The sequence below is a fragment of the Rhinopithecus roxellana genome, chromosome 3, assembly GCF_007565055.1.
Source record: "Rhinopithecus roxellana isolate Shanxi Qingling chromosome 3, ASM756505v1, whole genome shotgun sequence".
Classification (NCBI taxonomy): domain Eukaryota; kingdom Metazoa; phylum Chordata; class Mammalia; order Primates; family Cercopithecidae; genus Rhinopithecus; species Rhinopithecus roxellana.
Genome location: NC_044551.1, coordinates 154247140 through 154263863, shown reverse-complemented (window position 1 = coordinate 154263863; position 16724 = coordinate 154247140). Strand labels below are relative to the sequence as shown.

The following is a 16724-nucleotide window of genomic DNA, read 5'->3' as shown; positions in this document are numbered from 1 at the left end:
TTTTGAGTTCTTTGAGAAATCCCCATACTGTTTTTCCATAGAGGTTGTATTAATTTATATTTCCACAACAGTGTATAAGCATACTCTTTTCTCTGCAACCATGCTAACGTCTTTTTTTTTTTTTTTTTTTTTTGAGATGGAGTCTCACTCTGTTGCCCAGGCTGGAGTGCAGTGGTGCCATCTTGGCTCACTGCAAGCTCCGCCTCCCTGCAAGCTCCACCTCCTGGGTTCACGCCATTCTTCTGCCTCAGCCTCCTGAGTAGCAAGGACTACAGGCACCCACCACCATGCCCCACTAATTTTTTGTATTTGTAGTAGAGATGGGGTTTCACCATGGTAGCCGGGATGGTCTCGATCTCCTGACCTCGTGATCCATCCACCTCGGCCTCCCAGAGCGCTGGGATTGCAGGTGTGAGCCACTGCACCTGGCCTTTTTTGACTTTTTAATAGCCGTCTGACAAGTATAAGATGATATCTCATTGTGGTTTTAATCTTCCTTTTTCTGATGATAATCATCAGATGTTAAGCAGTTTTTCATATGATTATTGGTCACTGGCATGCCTTATTTTGAGAAATGTCTGTATGTATATCCTTTGCCTGCTTATTAATGGGGTTGTTTTTTCCTTGTTGAGTTGTTGGAGTTCCTTGTATATTCTGGACATTAGTCCTTTGTTGAGGGCATAATTTGCAAATATTTTCTCCCATTCTGTGGGTTGACTGTTTACTCTGTTGATTATTTCTTATGCTGTGCAGAAGCCTTTTTTTTGTTTGCTTAATTAAGTTCCATTTGCCTATTTTTGTTTTTGTTGCACTTGCTGTTGGCATCTTAGTCATAAATTCTTTGCCTAGGCCAATGCCCTGAAGAGTTTTTCCTAGGTTTTCTTCTAGGACTTTTATAGTTTCAGGTCTTACATTTAAGTCTTTAATCCATCTTCAGTTAATTTTTGTATATGGTAAGAGACAGAGGTCTAGTTTCATTCTTGTGTATGCGGCTAACCACATACTGCACCATTTATTGAATAGAGTTTCTTTTCCCTATTTTTTTATTTTTGTTGATTTTTTTGAAGATCAGCTTGTTTTAAGTATGTGGCTTTGTTTCTGGGTTCTCTATTCTGTTCCATTGATCTCTGTGTCTATTTTTGTACCAGTACCATGCTGTTTTAGTTACCATAGCCTTGTAATATAATTTGAAGTCAGGTAATGTGATACTTCTGGCTTTGTTCTTTTTGGTTAAGATTGGCTTTGGCTATTCAGGCTCTTTTTTGGTTCTACATAAACTTTAGGATTGTTTATTCTAATTCTATGAAGAACGATGTTGACAGTTTGATAGGAATTGTGTTGAATCTGTAGATTCCTTCAGGGAATATGGTCATTTTAATGACATTGATTCTTCCAATCCATGAGTATGGGATGTTTTTCCATTTGTTTGTGTAATATGTGATTTCTTTTTTTTTTTTTTTTTTTTTTTTGAGGCGGAGTCTAGCTCTGTGGCCCGGACTGGAGTGCAGTGGCCAGATCTCAGCTCACTGCAAGCCCCGCCTCCCGGGTTTACGCCATTCTCCTGTCTCAGCCTCCGGAGTAGCTGGGACTACAGGCGCCCGCCACCTCGCCCGGCTAGTTTTTTTGTATTTTTAGTAGAGACGGGGTTTCACCGTGTTAGCCAGGATGGTCTCGATCTCCTGACCTCGTGATCCGCCCGTCTCGGCCTCCCAAAGTGCTGGGATTACAGGCTTGAGCCACCGCGCCCGGCCAATATGTGATTTCTTTAGTCAGTCACAAGTGGGTATTGGTTCAACAACCTAACATTTTATTTTACCTCCTCCTTCTTTCGTTTTGCTGTATATAATCCCACTAGCACCTTTGCAGCTAGACACAGCACTTATAAGTTAACCTTTCCTGGGGGATCACCAGAGAATGGATGAGATAATATGCTCCTCATCATCGCTTATGTTTCTATGAAGGTGTTTACATCTTTTGAAAGTGAAGGCTTACTATGTGCCAGGCACTGTCCTAACAAGTACTTTTTATGCCTCAATCCATTTAATCCTCACTGCAGCCCTACAATGTGGATACAATATGAATTCCACTTATCAGATTTAGAAAGGAAGGCTGCCAGTGGTTGAGTAATTTGCCCAAGGTCATATAATTAGTAATGCTGACTCCAAAGTTAGTTTTTTAAATCCCTAAATTATCAGTCTTATTCCTCTGAAGTAGTAGGACAAGTCTTCAGTTGACAAAGCTGAGCTTGCCTGTCTGGGATTGAAAGCCAAGCTATTAGTGTTCATGTTTGGAGATAACTTATGTCCCCTACTCCCACTTTTCCTCAGTTCAACGCATTCCCCAACATGGGAAGAAAATGACTTTCCAAAAGGTTTTCCACTTCTACTTCTTGTCAGAAAACCAGAAGGTCTATGGTCCTTTGGGATTTTTCAGGAAGCGGAGCAACAACCCCTTCTCCCCTGCTTTGTCTTCCCATCCATTGTCTTAGAGGCCCAAAGGGAAGGGTCTGAGGGCAGACAGAGGCATCAGTCCGCTGGCTCTTTATTGCTGGTTCCTGTGGTCAGTGGTGACTGATTACCAATCTGATCCTGGCGGGAAGGCTGTGTGACTTCTGAGAAGGGTAGCCACATTCCCACAATGTTATTCCTTTCTCTCTCTCTCTCTTTTTTTGTGTGTATTTTTGGAGATTGAGTTGTGATCTCATTTTATAGTACCAAACATATGACCACTTCCTCAGCATTCTTTAAAAAGTACGCTATTTTAATATTTTTAAAGAGCCTTTGTGTGCTCACTGGTTTCAAAAATAAAATCTGCATGATGCCATTTAAGAAGTGTTTGTGTTTGGAGTGCTATTTTAAGGCAATTTTTGTCTCTGCTGATTCTGACAGGTTGGCCCTTCCTGAATGTGGAGCCATTGCCTGGAAGTCAGGAGGCCCGGGACTTGGTGCTGGGTCTGCTCTCATTTGCCATATGACCTTCCTTGGTCAAATCCCTTCCCTTATTCTGGCCTCTAATTCCTTTTATGTGAAATGAGTGGGTTGTAGGGTTGTAGTAGATGTTCCCTAAGAACCAAGTCAATCCACAAATCCCATGATTCTTTTCCTGTCGTAAACCTCTTTTAGAAATTTTGGTTTCTAAAGTTTTGGTAGAGTCTTCTTCGTACTCCCTAGAAATCCTCTGTTGTGACGTAAGGGGTGAGAGCTCAGCATGCCTGGGGCAGCACACCCTGAGATGCGTGACTGCTCCTAGGGCCGAAAGCCTGGGGAGGCAGCCAGGCGTGAAGCCGCGAGGGCAGACCTGCGTTAGGAAGCTCAGGCTTGTCTCTGTGGAGGGAGCCGCCTTTGGAGACTACAGCTGCTTTGTCTCTGCCAAGCTGCTGGAATGGTTATTGCTGGGTGGACATCACCTGGCCCTATTCCTGTCTCTTACCTACACTGGAGGACCTGGAGGGTGACACGTCTGTTGCCTGGGAGTCCAGTGTCCCTGGGAGGCACACTGACCTTGATTTAGGAAATCAAAACCAAGCCTTTTTCCTGAGGTTACTGTCAGAGCCCTGGCCTCAGACTCCCAGGTCAACCTTTCTTCAGTGCTTCACTTTCGTAAGATTTGGGCAAGTCTCACCTCTGGAGTTGGGAACCCACATGCTTATCAAGGTGGGTGTTCTTGTTGGCTGAAGATCTAGAGACCAAAGGCCCTGGCCTTTGGCTGCCTGAGGCCCTTTGAGGTGCCAGGAACCCCTGTGGCTCTAGGTCCAGGACGCCGCTGCATGAATGTTTATGGATGAGGCTGCATTAGGGCAGAGGCAGAGTTGCCTGAGTGCCTGAAAGGCAGCTCGCTTCCTCAGCAGGGTGTGGGCAGTGCTACCAGATGGTTAGGGGAAAAAGAGGCCATCTCTCAGGGAATGCGTGTTCCTGCTGAGCATGGAGGAAAGGAAGGTGAGGCAGCTTTGGAACTCAACTAATTTTATTAAACCTGTCAGTTAGAGAGAGCCATTGTTGATCCGACAGCACCATCTGCTGTTAGTTTAGAGCAACTGCTGGGAGCCACTAGCATACCCACATAATTGCTGGGAGGGATTTTATTAATTTATGTTTTTGTCATTCAAGCAATATCTCTTGAGAACCTACTGCCGTGGGACACAGGGAAGCAGACGAGGACAAGGTAAAAACAGTCCTCATCCATATAGAGTTATAGTCTACAAGTCTGGTTCTTGGGTCTGAAACCTGGCTGCACATCCCAGTCACCTGAGGAACTTTTTCTGACTCCTGACCAGTGTGGAATCTATCTTTCAAAAAGCTTTCCAGTCGATTGAGATGCAGCCTCCCCACGGAGTGGAGTAGTCTGTGGTCCATGGGAACTACTGATCTAGTACAACTCTTTCCCTTTACAAATAGGGAAACTGAGGCCCAGAAAGGGGAAGGGTCACCCAGTGAGCAAGTCAGAGAGGCAAGTCCGGAACACAGGTGTCCTAGCTACCAGGTCAGTTGCACTTTCTAGATACTGTGCTGTCTTCCTTCTTTATGGCTTTCATCTTCTTGTTGTATAAAAGGATTTTAAAAGATTATAGTAAAACTTGTAAACGAAGCAATTCTAGCACTCAGCTCAGGCCGATCAACATGGTTAGTGATCTAATAATGCCCTCTGCAGTACAGGAGGAGAGAAGTGGGCAGAAAGGTCAGCTTCTGCTTACATGACCAGCAGGGAGGCCTCCTTAATAATAATTTCAGGCCGGGCGCCGTGGCTCAAGCCTGTAATCCCAGCACTTTGGGAGGCCGAGACGGGCGGATCACGAGGTCAGGAGATCGAGACCATCCTGGCTAATACGGTGAAACCCCGTCTCTACTAAAAAATACAAAAAAAAAAAAAACTAGCCAGGCGAGGTGGCGGGCGCCTGTAGTCCCAGCTACTCGGGAGGCTGAGGCAGGAGAATCGCGTAAACCTGGGAGGCGGAGCTTGCAGTGAGCTGAGATCTGGCCACTGCACTCCAGCCTGGGCGACAGAGCGAGACTCCGTCTCAAAAAAAAAAAAAAAAAAAAAAAAAAAAAAAAAAAAAAAAAAAAAAAAAAAAAAAAATTCAGCACTTTTGCTGTGTGGCTAGTTTCAATTTTTAACTCTTTTTAATCAACTAATATAAGGATGAGTAAGTAATACAACATTGTAGGAAAACTAGGCAATATAGATAGGCAAAAAAGGAAAATGAATGTAATTTACCACTCAGAAATAATTATTCTTAATATTTTAATGGATTTCTTTCAGTATTTTTTGTCTTTTTTTCTTTGCTTATGAACATTGTCCCCTGTATGTATATATGTATGTATATATTTATGTTTTTTCAAAACACAATTTGGGTCACATTTGCTTTATACTTCAAAGTTTTGAGGTTGTGAGTCTTATGAGGAGGCAAGTAGGGTGTCATTATATTTGTTTTACAGATGAGGACACTGAGGTCCAGGGAGACAAAATGGCACTCCCCAAGTCCCCTCACTGGTCAGGGCTGTCCAGGACTGGACCCCAGGCCTCCTGATTTCTGGTTACTGTAGCCAGCCTGAGGCTGGGACACTGTGCTCTGCCTTTCAGGGGTTGGAGTGCTTAGTGGACAGCTGTACGCCACAGGTGGGCATGATGGGCCTTTGGTGAGGAAGAGCGTTGAGGTTTACGATCCTGGAACAAATACCTGGAAGCAAGTGGCAGACATGAACATGTGCCGGCGCAATGCAGGTAATGACTGCTCTCTCCATCTCCCCTTTGGGGGTCGTGTGCCTTTTTCCCCTGAAGACACTGGATCTAAACAGCAGGGAGATTCCCAGGGTCTGGAGCTGAGTGTATATCCTGAACAGGGAGTGTCCATTTTCCAGGTGGGCTCTCGGTTAGAGGAGGGGAGAAATTGAGACCCCAAAAGCTAGCTGCAGATCCTGCAACCTAGATGCAGAGGATCCCCTTCCTCCCCAATGAAGGGTGATGACTTTTACCGCACACGGATGAGCACAGACCTGGAAAAGTCCTCTGGTTGCCGTCAGTACCCCCTGCCCGACAGCTTTGGTAGGTAGCTAAGCACAGGGCTCTGTGGACAAGGGCCAGACAATGGCACTTGGTTCTATCTTTTCTTTGCCAGTGCCTGGCTAGGAGAACCTCTCACTTCCTACTTGAAACCAGTCTCCTTCCTTGCAGGGACAGTTGGACCCTTGATCAGTTCTCCTTTCCTTACTGCTTTCTTTGTATTCCTGTCTCTCCTTTCCTTCTTGTCTCCTACGCCTTCCTGTAGGAATGATTTACTGTAGAGTATTTAGGTTTATATTTCCTGGAGCATGAGGCCCCTTTTAAGCTATTTCCTTTTTGAGCTTTGCCTTGTGGGTTGTGTACTGTGTCAGTATACCTTTATGCCTCTTTGCTCTAGGAAAGTGTTGGCTTAGCCCAACTTCCCAGGCTGGAAAGACACACAGGTGACTTTCAGGCAGATCCATTTTCATTATTCTCATATTACCTGTTTGCTAAGCCCATTCGTGTCTGACTTGGAAGTGTAAACAGGGGCTGAGGGGATGTTTATTAATTTACTTGTTGCCTAAGCCTGCTGTGATAGAAGTTCTCATTTGGCTTTAAGCCACATGAGCAAAGAATTACAGGACCCTTAAGGCAGCTAGTCTATCTAGAACCTGGGAATTCAGTTTAGATGTAAATGTGTGTTTGCATAAAATTCATGCATAGATATTTATATTTTTAATAACAAAAATGGAATTACACTATAACACTATTTTGTAACCTTTTTTTTAAAAAAAAACTCACTTTACAATCTCTCATGAATATCTTATTACAACACTAAACTTATATAATATTATTTTAAATGACTATATCATAATTTAAGCAATCTACTATTGGACACAGGTTATTTCCATCTTTTCTATACTATAAGTAATACTTTAGTTATTATAAACGGTCTTTATAGCTAAATCAGTGCACACATTTAAAATTATTTCTTTAGAATAAAAGGCCAGAAATGGATTTTTTTTTTTGAGACAGGGTCTCGCTCTCTCAGGCTAGATTGCAGTGGCATAATCTTGGCTCTGCAACTCTGCCTCCTGGGCTCAAGAGATCCTCCCACCTCAGCCTCCTGAGTAGTTGGGACCACAGGTATACGCTATCACATCTGGCTAATTTTTGTATTTTTTGTAGAGACAGGGTTTCACCGTGTTGCCCAGGTTGGTCTTGAACTCCTGGGCTCAAGTAATCCATCTGCCTTGGCCTCCCAAAGTGCTGGGATTATGGGTGTGAGCCACTGTGCCTGGCCAGAAGTGGACTTTTTTAATTAGAGGGAACACATGTATTTTAGATGCCATCCAGGAAGGTGTCCATTTTATCGTCTCACCAGTATTTGAGAGTACCTTCAGCAACACTGATAATTGCTACTTTTTGGAGTATCACCAATCTCTTAATCTAATTTTGAAAAACACACAACATATTGGACTATGGCCTTTGAAAGTCTTAATGAGCAATAATTAATTATGTTTTCGTACGCCTTAGACCCTGCTGCATGAGACCTTGCCCAAAACCCATCTCACTCTGAGATCAGGGTGGGAGCTGTTCCTCATCCCTGGGAGCTGTGTGTGAATGTAGATCCCAGTCTTGTAAAGGGATTACAGACATAACCATCAGCATCACACAGTGTGGATATGACATAGGGCTTATCAGGGAAAAACTTAGCAGCAGAGAAGTAGTAGCATGCATGAAGTCCCCTGAATTGTTGTATTCCCTAGCCCAGGCCTGGCACAGGAGGTCTGTGTACACCTTTCCAGTAGAGAGGGGTCTGTGCCCATATGCTCTACATACGTATAGTGTAGGTATGTGTGTGGCAGAGGGCATACACGTTATAAGTAATCAGACTCCCTGGTCAGGGAAATGATCTTGTTAGGAAGAAGGATCCTTGGAGCCCAGTGGCTGTTGCCAATGTTTTCTTCCACTTAGCAAACTCAAACCTGCGGAGCCAAATCTCCGTTGTATTACCATGAAGGGAGGAAAAGAGCCTCCCAGGCTATCCAGATTTGTCTCTCGATCAATTCTGATCTCTTGATGCACCTGCTGTGATGTCTCCTATGGCTTTTGTTTGACTCCCAGGGGTCTGTGCAGTGAATGGGCTCCTGTATGTGGTTGGAGGGGATGATGGATCCTGCAACTTGGCTTCGGTGGAGTACTACAATCCTGTCACTGACAAATGGACACTGCTTCCAACCAACATGAGCACGGGGCGGAGCTATGCAGGTCAGTGTGTGCCATCTCCATGTCCATCCCAGAGGCCTCCAACCCACTGGGGGTGGGTGGGCCAGTGGGATGAGGGGATGTGAGCTTTCTTAACTTGGGCCTGAGTGCCTCCTCCAGGGATGACAGGTAATTGTTACATGGCTACCACTCTTTCATTCTGAGCTCATGATAGATACTGATAATTAGCACTTATTACCCCCTGCCCCTGCCCTGACCCTGTGAACCTGAAGGTAGACTCAGAATTTATAACATTTGTTCCATCGAGCCACTCCAACTGAACTGAATTGTCACAAGACATTTTAGAATTTCATTGCCATTCCTGGTTTACTTTGTGCCAGGCTCCTAGATGGCATAAGATGCAATTCTTGCTGTCCAGAGTTGAATTGGACAACTGGGAAGACAAGATGATGTATATACTAGTTCTAAATGACATACACTAGACAGGCTTTAGCACTTAAAAGACTGGTGAGAACTGGCAAAGCCAGGGAACCCTTCCTGGAGGAGATAGGCTCAATTAAACTTTGAGGCTGGATCACAATATCACAAATGGCTGTCCTTTACTGGGTGGCTGGCTTCGTGCCATGGGGCAGTGTGTTAGGAACAGAGTGTGCATTTGTTCTCATCTTTTCAGCAACTCTTGGGCTGAATGGGACTGTATCCGTTTATTTTATGGATGATGAAACTGAGGTTTGGAGAGTTTAAGTAACTTGCTGAAGGCCACACAGCTAATAAATGGCAAAGTCAGTTCAAACCCAGAGTTCTAAGTCCATGCCCTTTGTGCTACCCCAGCTCAGGGTAAGCCTTAGAGTAAGGCACCAGGCAGGTGTGGAAGCTTCTTCTTGGGGAGTGTGTGTGAGGGGTTTGGTGAGTGGCAGGGGCAGGGGTGGTGTCAGAGTTGGTATTTCTCTCTATGGGGAGATGAGCAAATATATATCCATAGTGTAGCTCAGTTCCTTGTATCTGGTTTTCCAGAACCTGGAATAAAGATAACATTATTTATCCAGCACACACAGAACATACCAAGCATTATCCAAAGTATTTGATAGTCATTATCTCTTTTAATCCATACTTCTTCCAATTCCCATTTTGCATTATAAAGGTCAGTCATTCCATCTTGTTTGACTGCAGAGGAAGATTGTGCTGTGCAGATTTGAAGGAGTTTGCAGCACATTCTTTCAACGTAAGACTTCTGTTGCAATGGACTTTAACTTTTTTCTTCCTTTAGAGTTTTTTTCACCTTTTAATGCTTTTCTTGGCTAAGTATAAAACATTTTAGAAGAAGTTTGATCCTGGAGTAATTCTGTTCTGGGATGAGTGAGACAAGTGAGGATCTTCCCTTGACTCCATGCGTGCTTTAATGAGAGGGAAGAGTTAAGTGTAGGTGGTTAGAATTTCATATATATGCTGAATATTTCATGTACACTTTCTTCATTGTCTGCCCTCTCCAGAAGTAGGTAGGAAGCAGACAAGCAAACCTGCAATTTTATGTTCAAACCCACTTACTGAGTCTATTATCTTAAAGTCTAAGGAAATGCTCCAAAATGCAAAGATTTGTGGACAAAGTTATTTATTGGGGCCTTACTCATGATAGGAAAAAACTGAGAATTACTTAATGTCTGACATGAGGGAAATAGTTAATAATCTATGGGGTATTTGTATAGTGTATGGATTTTTAATGTTATGAGAAAACATTTGTAATAGCCTGTTAGGTTAAAAAAGGATACAAAGTTGTATGAACCTTGTGAACTCACACATGTAGTCCTGTATTGCTGGTAGCGGGAGTGGGGGTTGAATAGCTGCTGCTGCTTCTGCAGATGGATATTGGAGTCAGATATGAATTTGAATCCCAGCTCTGCCGCTAGCCCTGAGTCTCTGGGCCAGATATCCTATCATACTGAACCCCTGTTGTCTTATTTGTAAAATGGGAATAAAATTAGACTAAGCCTTTTAGGGTACTGTGAGAATGAAATGCAGTGAAGAATGAAATACTGGTGAAGAGCTAAGCACAATGCCTGCCTGGCAGTAGACACCATGCAGTAAATGATTGTGATTATTATTAGATGCTAGAAAGTATTCCAAAAAGACAGTGGTGGTTTTCTTTGTGTGAAGGGATTAAAGCTTTTTTCTTTGTGTTCTGCATTTTCCAGATTTCCCATAATGAGAATATATTACTTTTATAATCAAGATAAAGGTTATATGAAAAAGCAACACAGGAGCCTGCTTTCAAAAACAAAAAGCTACCTTCTGAAAGAGATGTCTGAGATTCAAGTAAGATGCTGTCAAGACCAGGCACCTGGACTCAGGTTCTGCCTGCCTCGAAGCTTCTATGTCTGCACCTTTAGCCAGGAATAAACAGGAAATAGATGTCTTAGCAAAATATCTCCAGTGGGGTATCCTGGCTTGCTTTTAGCCATGTTCTGTCAATCTCATCTTCAACCAGAACATTTTATAGTTGTGGGACTATGTTAAAATAAGGCTCCAGTAACCATCCTGCCTGGAGACACCTGTAAGTTAGGATTTCGTGTAGCAACAGGCACCAGAAACCCTGACAGATACTTTCCTAAATAAGGAAGTGAGTGTATTTGTCTCAAGTAGAAAGAAATCCAAGGTTGGCCTGGGGGCTCAGACTGACATTGAAGAACCAGGTTTCTATTCTCTTTTCTGTTCTGCCAGCTTTATCAAGGGCTGCTGCCTCCCCTTGGCCTTGCGTGAGCGTTCCAGTCACAACAAGAACAAAGCCAGCGTTGCAACACTGGCACACTTGCCTTTATAGTCTTATTGGCCAGCACTGGGTCACATGGCACATCTAACTGCCGGGCAGTCTGGGAACCCAAGCTTTCAACTTACTGGTGGCTGTAGTCAAGGACAGCAAGTTGGAAGGATGTTGACGGAATCAACCTGTACTATCTGCCATGTAGCCTCAGTCGCTTACAGTGAGGTTCTGGGGCATGCGTGGATTTATAGTTAGGTATTGAGCATGGTTCACCCGGACTAAAACAGTAACACAGCGTACATGTCTAGAGCATTTATCAAAGTTGAGATTGTCACACTGGCAGGGTCTGTTAGAGGACATTCGTGTAGGAACTGAGCATAAAGAGGTCAAAGAACTTGCCAAAGGCCATAGTGCAGGTTGACTGGTGGCAGAGCTAGGATTGGAATTCAGTCTTTCTTGCTCCCATGAAGGCAGCCTACTGTACTTTGCACTTCATTCCAGTGTCTTCTAAAAGTAGAGATGAATCACCCATCACTTCTCTTACAATGATTCAAATTTAGAGCTGCGTAGCTGCCCCTGGGCACTGAGCATTGTTGGGCTGGGTGCTAGGGCTGGGGACGGGAGTCACCACAGTGAGTCCATGTGATGACACAGGGTGAGGCCACTAGCCAGTGGTGTTTGAGGGACTGTGCTCGTAGGTTCAAGTGTCTTGCCGGGACTTGGCTGTTGGAGTGGGGAACGGCCAGCTGCTAGCAGCCTGAGTCCACAGACACTTCGATATTAGGATAAAAATTGTACACATTTCCCTTGGCTGTGACTCAGGATATCTTGGATTCATGAACTCACTGGGACTCTGAGTAATTTTGGAGAAGCTAAGATGATAACTTTCTCCCCTTTTCTTATTAGGTGTTGCCGTGATTCACAAGTCCTTGTGACCCAAACTCCCACTGCCAGGAGGTGGAGGAAGGAGCAGGTGCTGCCTGTGACTCTGAACAGCTGGACCTTGGTGACTGGATTCAGCTCCCTTGGGAGGGTCTGTGCTGCTGTGAGAACCGCTTTCCTCTGACTTGGCAGACTGGTGTTGTTCATCGCAGTGTGGACACCATTACCCACCCCCGCTCCCCTGAGGTGCTCTGGCCTATGCCCTGAGCAAGGGGGTCCTGACAGCCCCAGGCAGCACCTTTGGGCTTTGTTTTGCTGTTTCTACAGGGACAATACAGACCCTGGAATGTGTGTGTGTGTGTGTGTGTGTGTGTGTGTGTGTAGAACATGGTGTTTCTCTAAGTTGGGGGGTGAGCGTGTGTGACGGTCTACTGGATTTCTTTACTACTGATCCTTTCGCTGTGTTAAAAATCAAATCACAGAGACCTCTCTTCTGGATTTGTCCCATGGGGACCCTGAGACTACTAAAGCTGCTTTCTTCCGAAGGTCCAGTTGGACAGTCTGGGAATGTCCAGAAATAACCAGTGAGAGGGGCAGTTCCCTGGCCACGCCCACTTATATACTGTAACTACTGTGACTTTGTCTGCAGAAGAACTAGAGAATTTCAAAGCTGCACCGTGTCCTCTGTGTGCTAGAATAAGGGACAAATGGGTTCCCTGCGCTTCTCAGCCCGCTGTTTTTCCTTGAGTTCTCCTACAGGAAGCCGATGAGAACTGCCCAGTCTTCAGGTTTAGGCCATTGGTCTTTGATGTCATAGATTCCAGGCCTGGGAGATGTTATGTCTCTTCGGCTGGGAAAACTAGCTCTTCAGAGAAGCCTCGGGTAACACTGAAAAAAACAAAAACAAAAACAAAAAAACAGGAAAAAAACAAAAAACCAATAACCAAAGTGGTAAGGATTCAGTTCCTGCCTGTAATGGTCTCAGAGAGGGTCCTACTTTTAGGTTTTCCCAGGATGGGACAGTCCCCATTTATACTTAATATCCAGGTTTAATTATTCACAGCACCCCGTTTTACTCCCTGAAGTGTTCTGGTTTGGAGGATAAATAAGAGGTCACCCTCCTCCAAACACAAAGATAGATTTGTGCCTGTGTTGGATGGAGTCGTGTGTGATTCAGATGGACGTTGGATGGCTTCAAAGGAATATACCACTAGAGCTGGCCCTTGGCACTTTGTGACAGTGGTCAAGTCTGTCTAATGTCCTTGTCTTCTTTTTCTTGTGCTTTCCCCCTAGTCCAGGGTGTGCACCCTCTCCCCAACCCCCAAGAACCCCACTACTGCTTTCCCTGTGAGGTAGGAGGTGTCAGTGGGCCCTGGGTTTGAGGCCTCCTGAGGTGTGCTTGCGTTTTAAAAAGGGAGCTTAGGAAGAGCTTTGCTAATTCACAGGTAAAAATTATTAATGATAGAACTTCAAGCATCTTGAGGAGTGGGCATTTGAGGGTGCATGGAGTAATTTGTCTTTAAAAAACTTTAAAGTTGTGCTGTTCGTAAACTAGCAAATTGCTCATGCTGGAATTTCTGGCATAAGCAGGGGAAGTCTTGTGTCTGGAGAATAGTCTCATACCTTGCAGTCTGGGACACCCTCCCTACTTTGAGAATCCACCCACAGGAAGCCAAGGAACTTTATAAATCCTGATGTTGGACTTCTGATACGACTGGGCTACTTCCAAGCAGGTGCTGCAGGAGATTGGCATCCCCCAACCCCTGCAGTTAGAAACCCTGGAGATTTCCCCGCCAGTGGGCCACTTTGTGTATTTGCTGTGTATTTATTGTGCCCTAAATGTGCAACTCTCCTAAAGACAAAACTTCTCTTTCTGATGTTAAGCACATGTTTCTTCAACAAGACGCTTGGAGAACAACAAGGTACCCAGAAGTTTTAGAAGCCTTCAGAAGAGGCTAAAATATCCAGCTTTGGGGGACCTGGATGAAATGTCTCCAAAGGAAGCAAGGCATGTTTTAGTTGAGTACTCTGGTCTCACTATGAAGTGGGGATGACTGTGGCTTCAGAACTCTACCTGGCTGTGGGCTGGAAGCTGATGGAATGAGAAATGTCCTTTCTCCTTCTCTGAGGAAATTTTGAGTCTTGTTTTGGTGTGTCTGTGTGATGGGGATGGGGTTGGGGTTGGGATCTGATGTATGCTGTTCACAGAAGCTCTCAATTTCAGATGACAGGTGAATTCCCCGTCCCTCCCCCACCATTGAGAAGCTAGACTTTCGTGCTGGAGAGGCTATTTTTTATGTGTCATCTTCCAGGGAAGGGTCCCTCCACTGAAAGCTAGTCAGTCATGTTTTCTGTTTTTGGATTTTTGCAATTGGTTTTGCCTCATGTCTCCCTCCCTACAAAGCACTGCCTCTGCTGGGCGTGCTGCCGAGGCCATGTGTATTTCACCCTCATGTGTCCTTTCTCACGGGGACCACAACACTGGTACGTCATCACCAAAGCCAATCTGCTCCAGCTGCCCACAGATGCCACCAAAACCTGCTCTCTCTTCATTACCAGGTAGGATTCTCCTTCCACAGTGGACACAGCAGGCTATTTTCGAGTTTGTGCTGGTCACATGGTAGATGAAGCCTCTTACTGCCCCACTTAGGGTGGCCACGGCTGCTTGTGAATGCAGCTTTGCCAGTGGCGTATCTGTCATCTGACTGAGGTGGTGAAATGGAATTGAGGCCCAAGGTTAGAAGCAGCCGAGACGCCACCTGGATACTGATTTGAACAATGTGGAAGTCAGATTCTGAATTCCAAAGTTATTTCTCGTAAGTACCCAATGGCATCTCTCCATCTACAAAGTTGCAGTATTATGCAAATGAAAGTGACCTCATTTTCTGCTATGCAATAAGAATACTTAATTCTATTTCCTGACAAGCCAGTTGCAATATCCCCTAAGATGCTTTTTGAGCTGTCTTACTTTGATATCTGTTGTGTAATGTTTGTATATTTCTGAGCCAGATCCTTTCAAAGATTGCCTTTTTATAAAATTGAAGCTGTAGCTTTTAGGCTAAAATTTTAATGTAGATATTTTTATAAGATATTTTTTTCAAGATGTTTGAATCGCTTTTTATTGTCCATGATGATGCGTTATGTTCTTTGCATCATTCACTCTCAAACATAGTCCATGCCTGTAGCTCTCTTCCTTTTGTTTCTCACCCTCCAGAAGCATATTTTTCAGTAGCTCCAGGTAGATGAGCCTTTTTTTTTTTTTTTTTTTAAATACCATATTCAAGGGAGTCTGCTGAATTTTAAAACACAGTCGCTGGTGTTTCTTGAATTGCTAGGGACTAATGTTATGTTCGACTCAGCTCTTGCCCATCTGTACTGATTGTGTGTGTGTGTTTTTTTGGAGTCTGCTTTCTGTGGGGGTGAGGCTGGGCTGTCTCATGGTGGCTGCCACTGACGGGCACTGAGGCTGGCACCCTGTGGCATGGAGAAGCCTCAGGGAAAGGCCTGCCCCCCAGCATACACTCCCATAGTGTCCTAGGTCCAGCTGACCATTCCTTATTCTCTTGTATCTCCTTGTTCATCTGAAGCTTCCAATAGCTTGAGGCCTTTGCTGCTGGATGATGCCCTTTTTGGGAGCATCTTGTCTCTGACCTTTAGAAGAGGGGTCAGTCCTCATGATCCTCATGTGTTAAGCATGTGCTTTGCAGGTGCTCACACGACACTTACAACTTACTTCCTGAGCTGTGTCTCTACTCCAGGCTCTGGTTTGTGTATTTATCTGCCAGTAGCATCATGATTTTTAAAATTTATTATTATTGTTGTTGGGACAGGTGCCATTTACATTGCCTCTATGCTCCCCATTTGCACCTAGCTGGATCAGGTTGGGAGGCTGAGCAAACTCATATTCCAGGTAGTTGGAGTTTTTAAAGGCTCTGTTTGCCTGGAGAAGCAAGGAGGTTAGAATGTATTTTTTTTTTTAAGCATTTGCACTATTTAGAGTCCTAAGCCCTCATGTTCAGCAGTGCTGTGTTTCTACTGACCAAACAGGAGAGCCAGCAGCACTTCTGGCATTTGGGAATGAAAGAGATTACTTCTGTAGTGGATAATTGCAGCCTCATAGCCCCTGTGCAGCCTTCGTCATGGGACTCAGTGACTCATGGATATAGCATCAGCCATGGCAGGAATGCACAGGACTGTGGCATTTGCAGCATCAAATTGCCCTAGTGCCATGTTTGGTTATGAGATTGTAAATTATTTGCTCCCCCGTCCTCCCTCCCCTCGTTTTCAGTGGCAATAGAGGACCCTTGTGCTTTTTGTTTAATTTGCATATTATGTGTAAAATACTTTCTTTGAAAGAAAAGTGAAGACACTGAATGTGTATGTCTGTGTGGGTGCTCTGTCCCTGTGGTTGTCATAGCCAGTCAGACTTGATCACTGACACCCCATACAACATGTTGCATAGGTAAGATCCTCAATCTGGTGTTCTCTGCATGGCTGTTAGGGACTGTATATCTTGTAAAAGGACACTTGTCACATGCTTGATCAGTTACAGCGATAGCTGAAGAAACATTTCCTCAAATGTATTATTTTAACAGGAATCATGTTCTAATTTCCCATCCTTTAATTTTAATAAAAGTTGAACTGTGCAAACTTCTCAGTGTTTCATTTGTGTAATTCACTCTCTCTGCTATGTCTCAAGCATGAAAAGGACAGATTTATTCCTGTATGTCTTCGGATTACAAAAATTTTAAGATCTACTGGACAAGATCTGGGTTCCTTGGTTTCCATCACTGGCCCCAGCAGAGTGCCAGGCCCACAAAGACCTTTTTCAATGAAGCCAAGAGAAGACAGTCCCTCAGGGGGGTGTTAGGTGGTTTGG

The 16724-nt window shown here is 44.4% G+C and overlaps 1 protein-coding gene across 7 annotated transcripts in view; it reads left to right on the top strand.

Moving 5' to 3' along the window:
- KLHL3 (kelch like family member 3) overlaps positions 1-16491 on the top strand; it is a 287169-nt gene extending 270678 nt beyond the window's left edge. For 5 of the 7 annotated variants that reach the window (XM_030927614.1, XM_030927611.1, XM_030927612.1 and 2 more), the window contains 3 exons: positions 5578-5718; positions 8107-8250; positions 11870-16491. In XM_030927614.1, coding sequence (XP_030783474.1) covers positions 5578-5718; positions 8107-8250; positions 11870-11898 — 314 coding nt within the window. In that variant the 3' untranslated portion in view covers positions 11899-16491. Of the gene's footprint in view, positions 1-4394; positions 4778-5577; positions 5719-8106; positions 8251-11869 lie in introns of those variants that run through there. The other 2 variants (XM_030927616.1, XM_030927615.1) reach the window with 2 other exon arrangements.
- Positions 16492-16724: the final 233 nt, after the last annotated feature.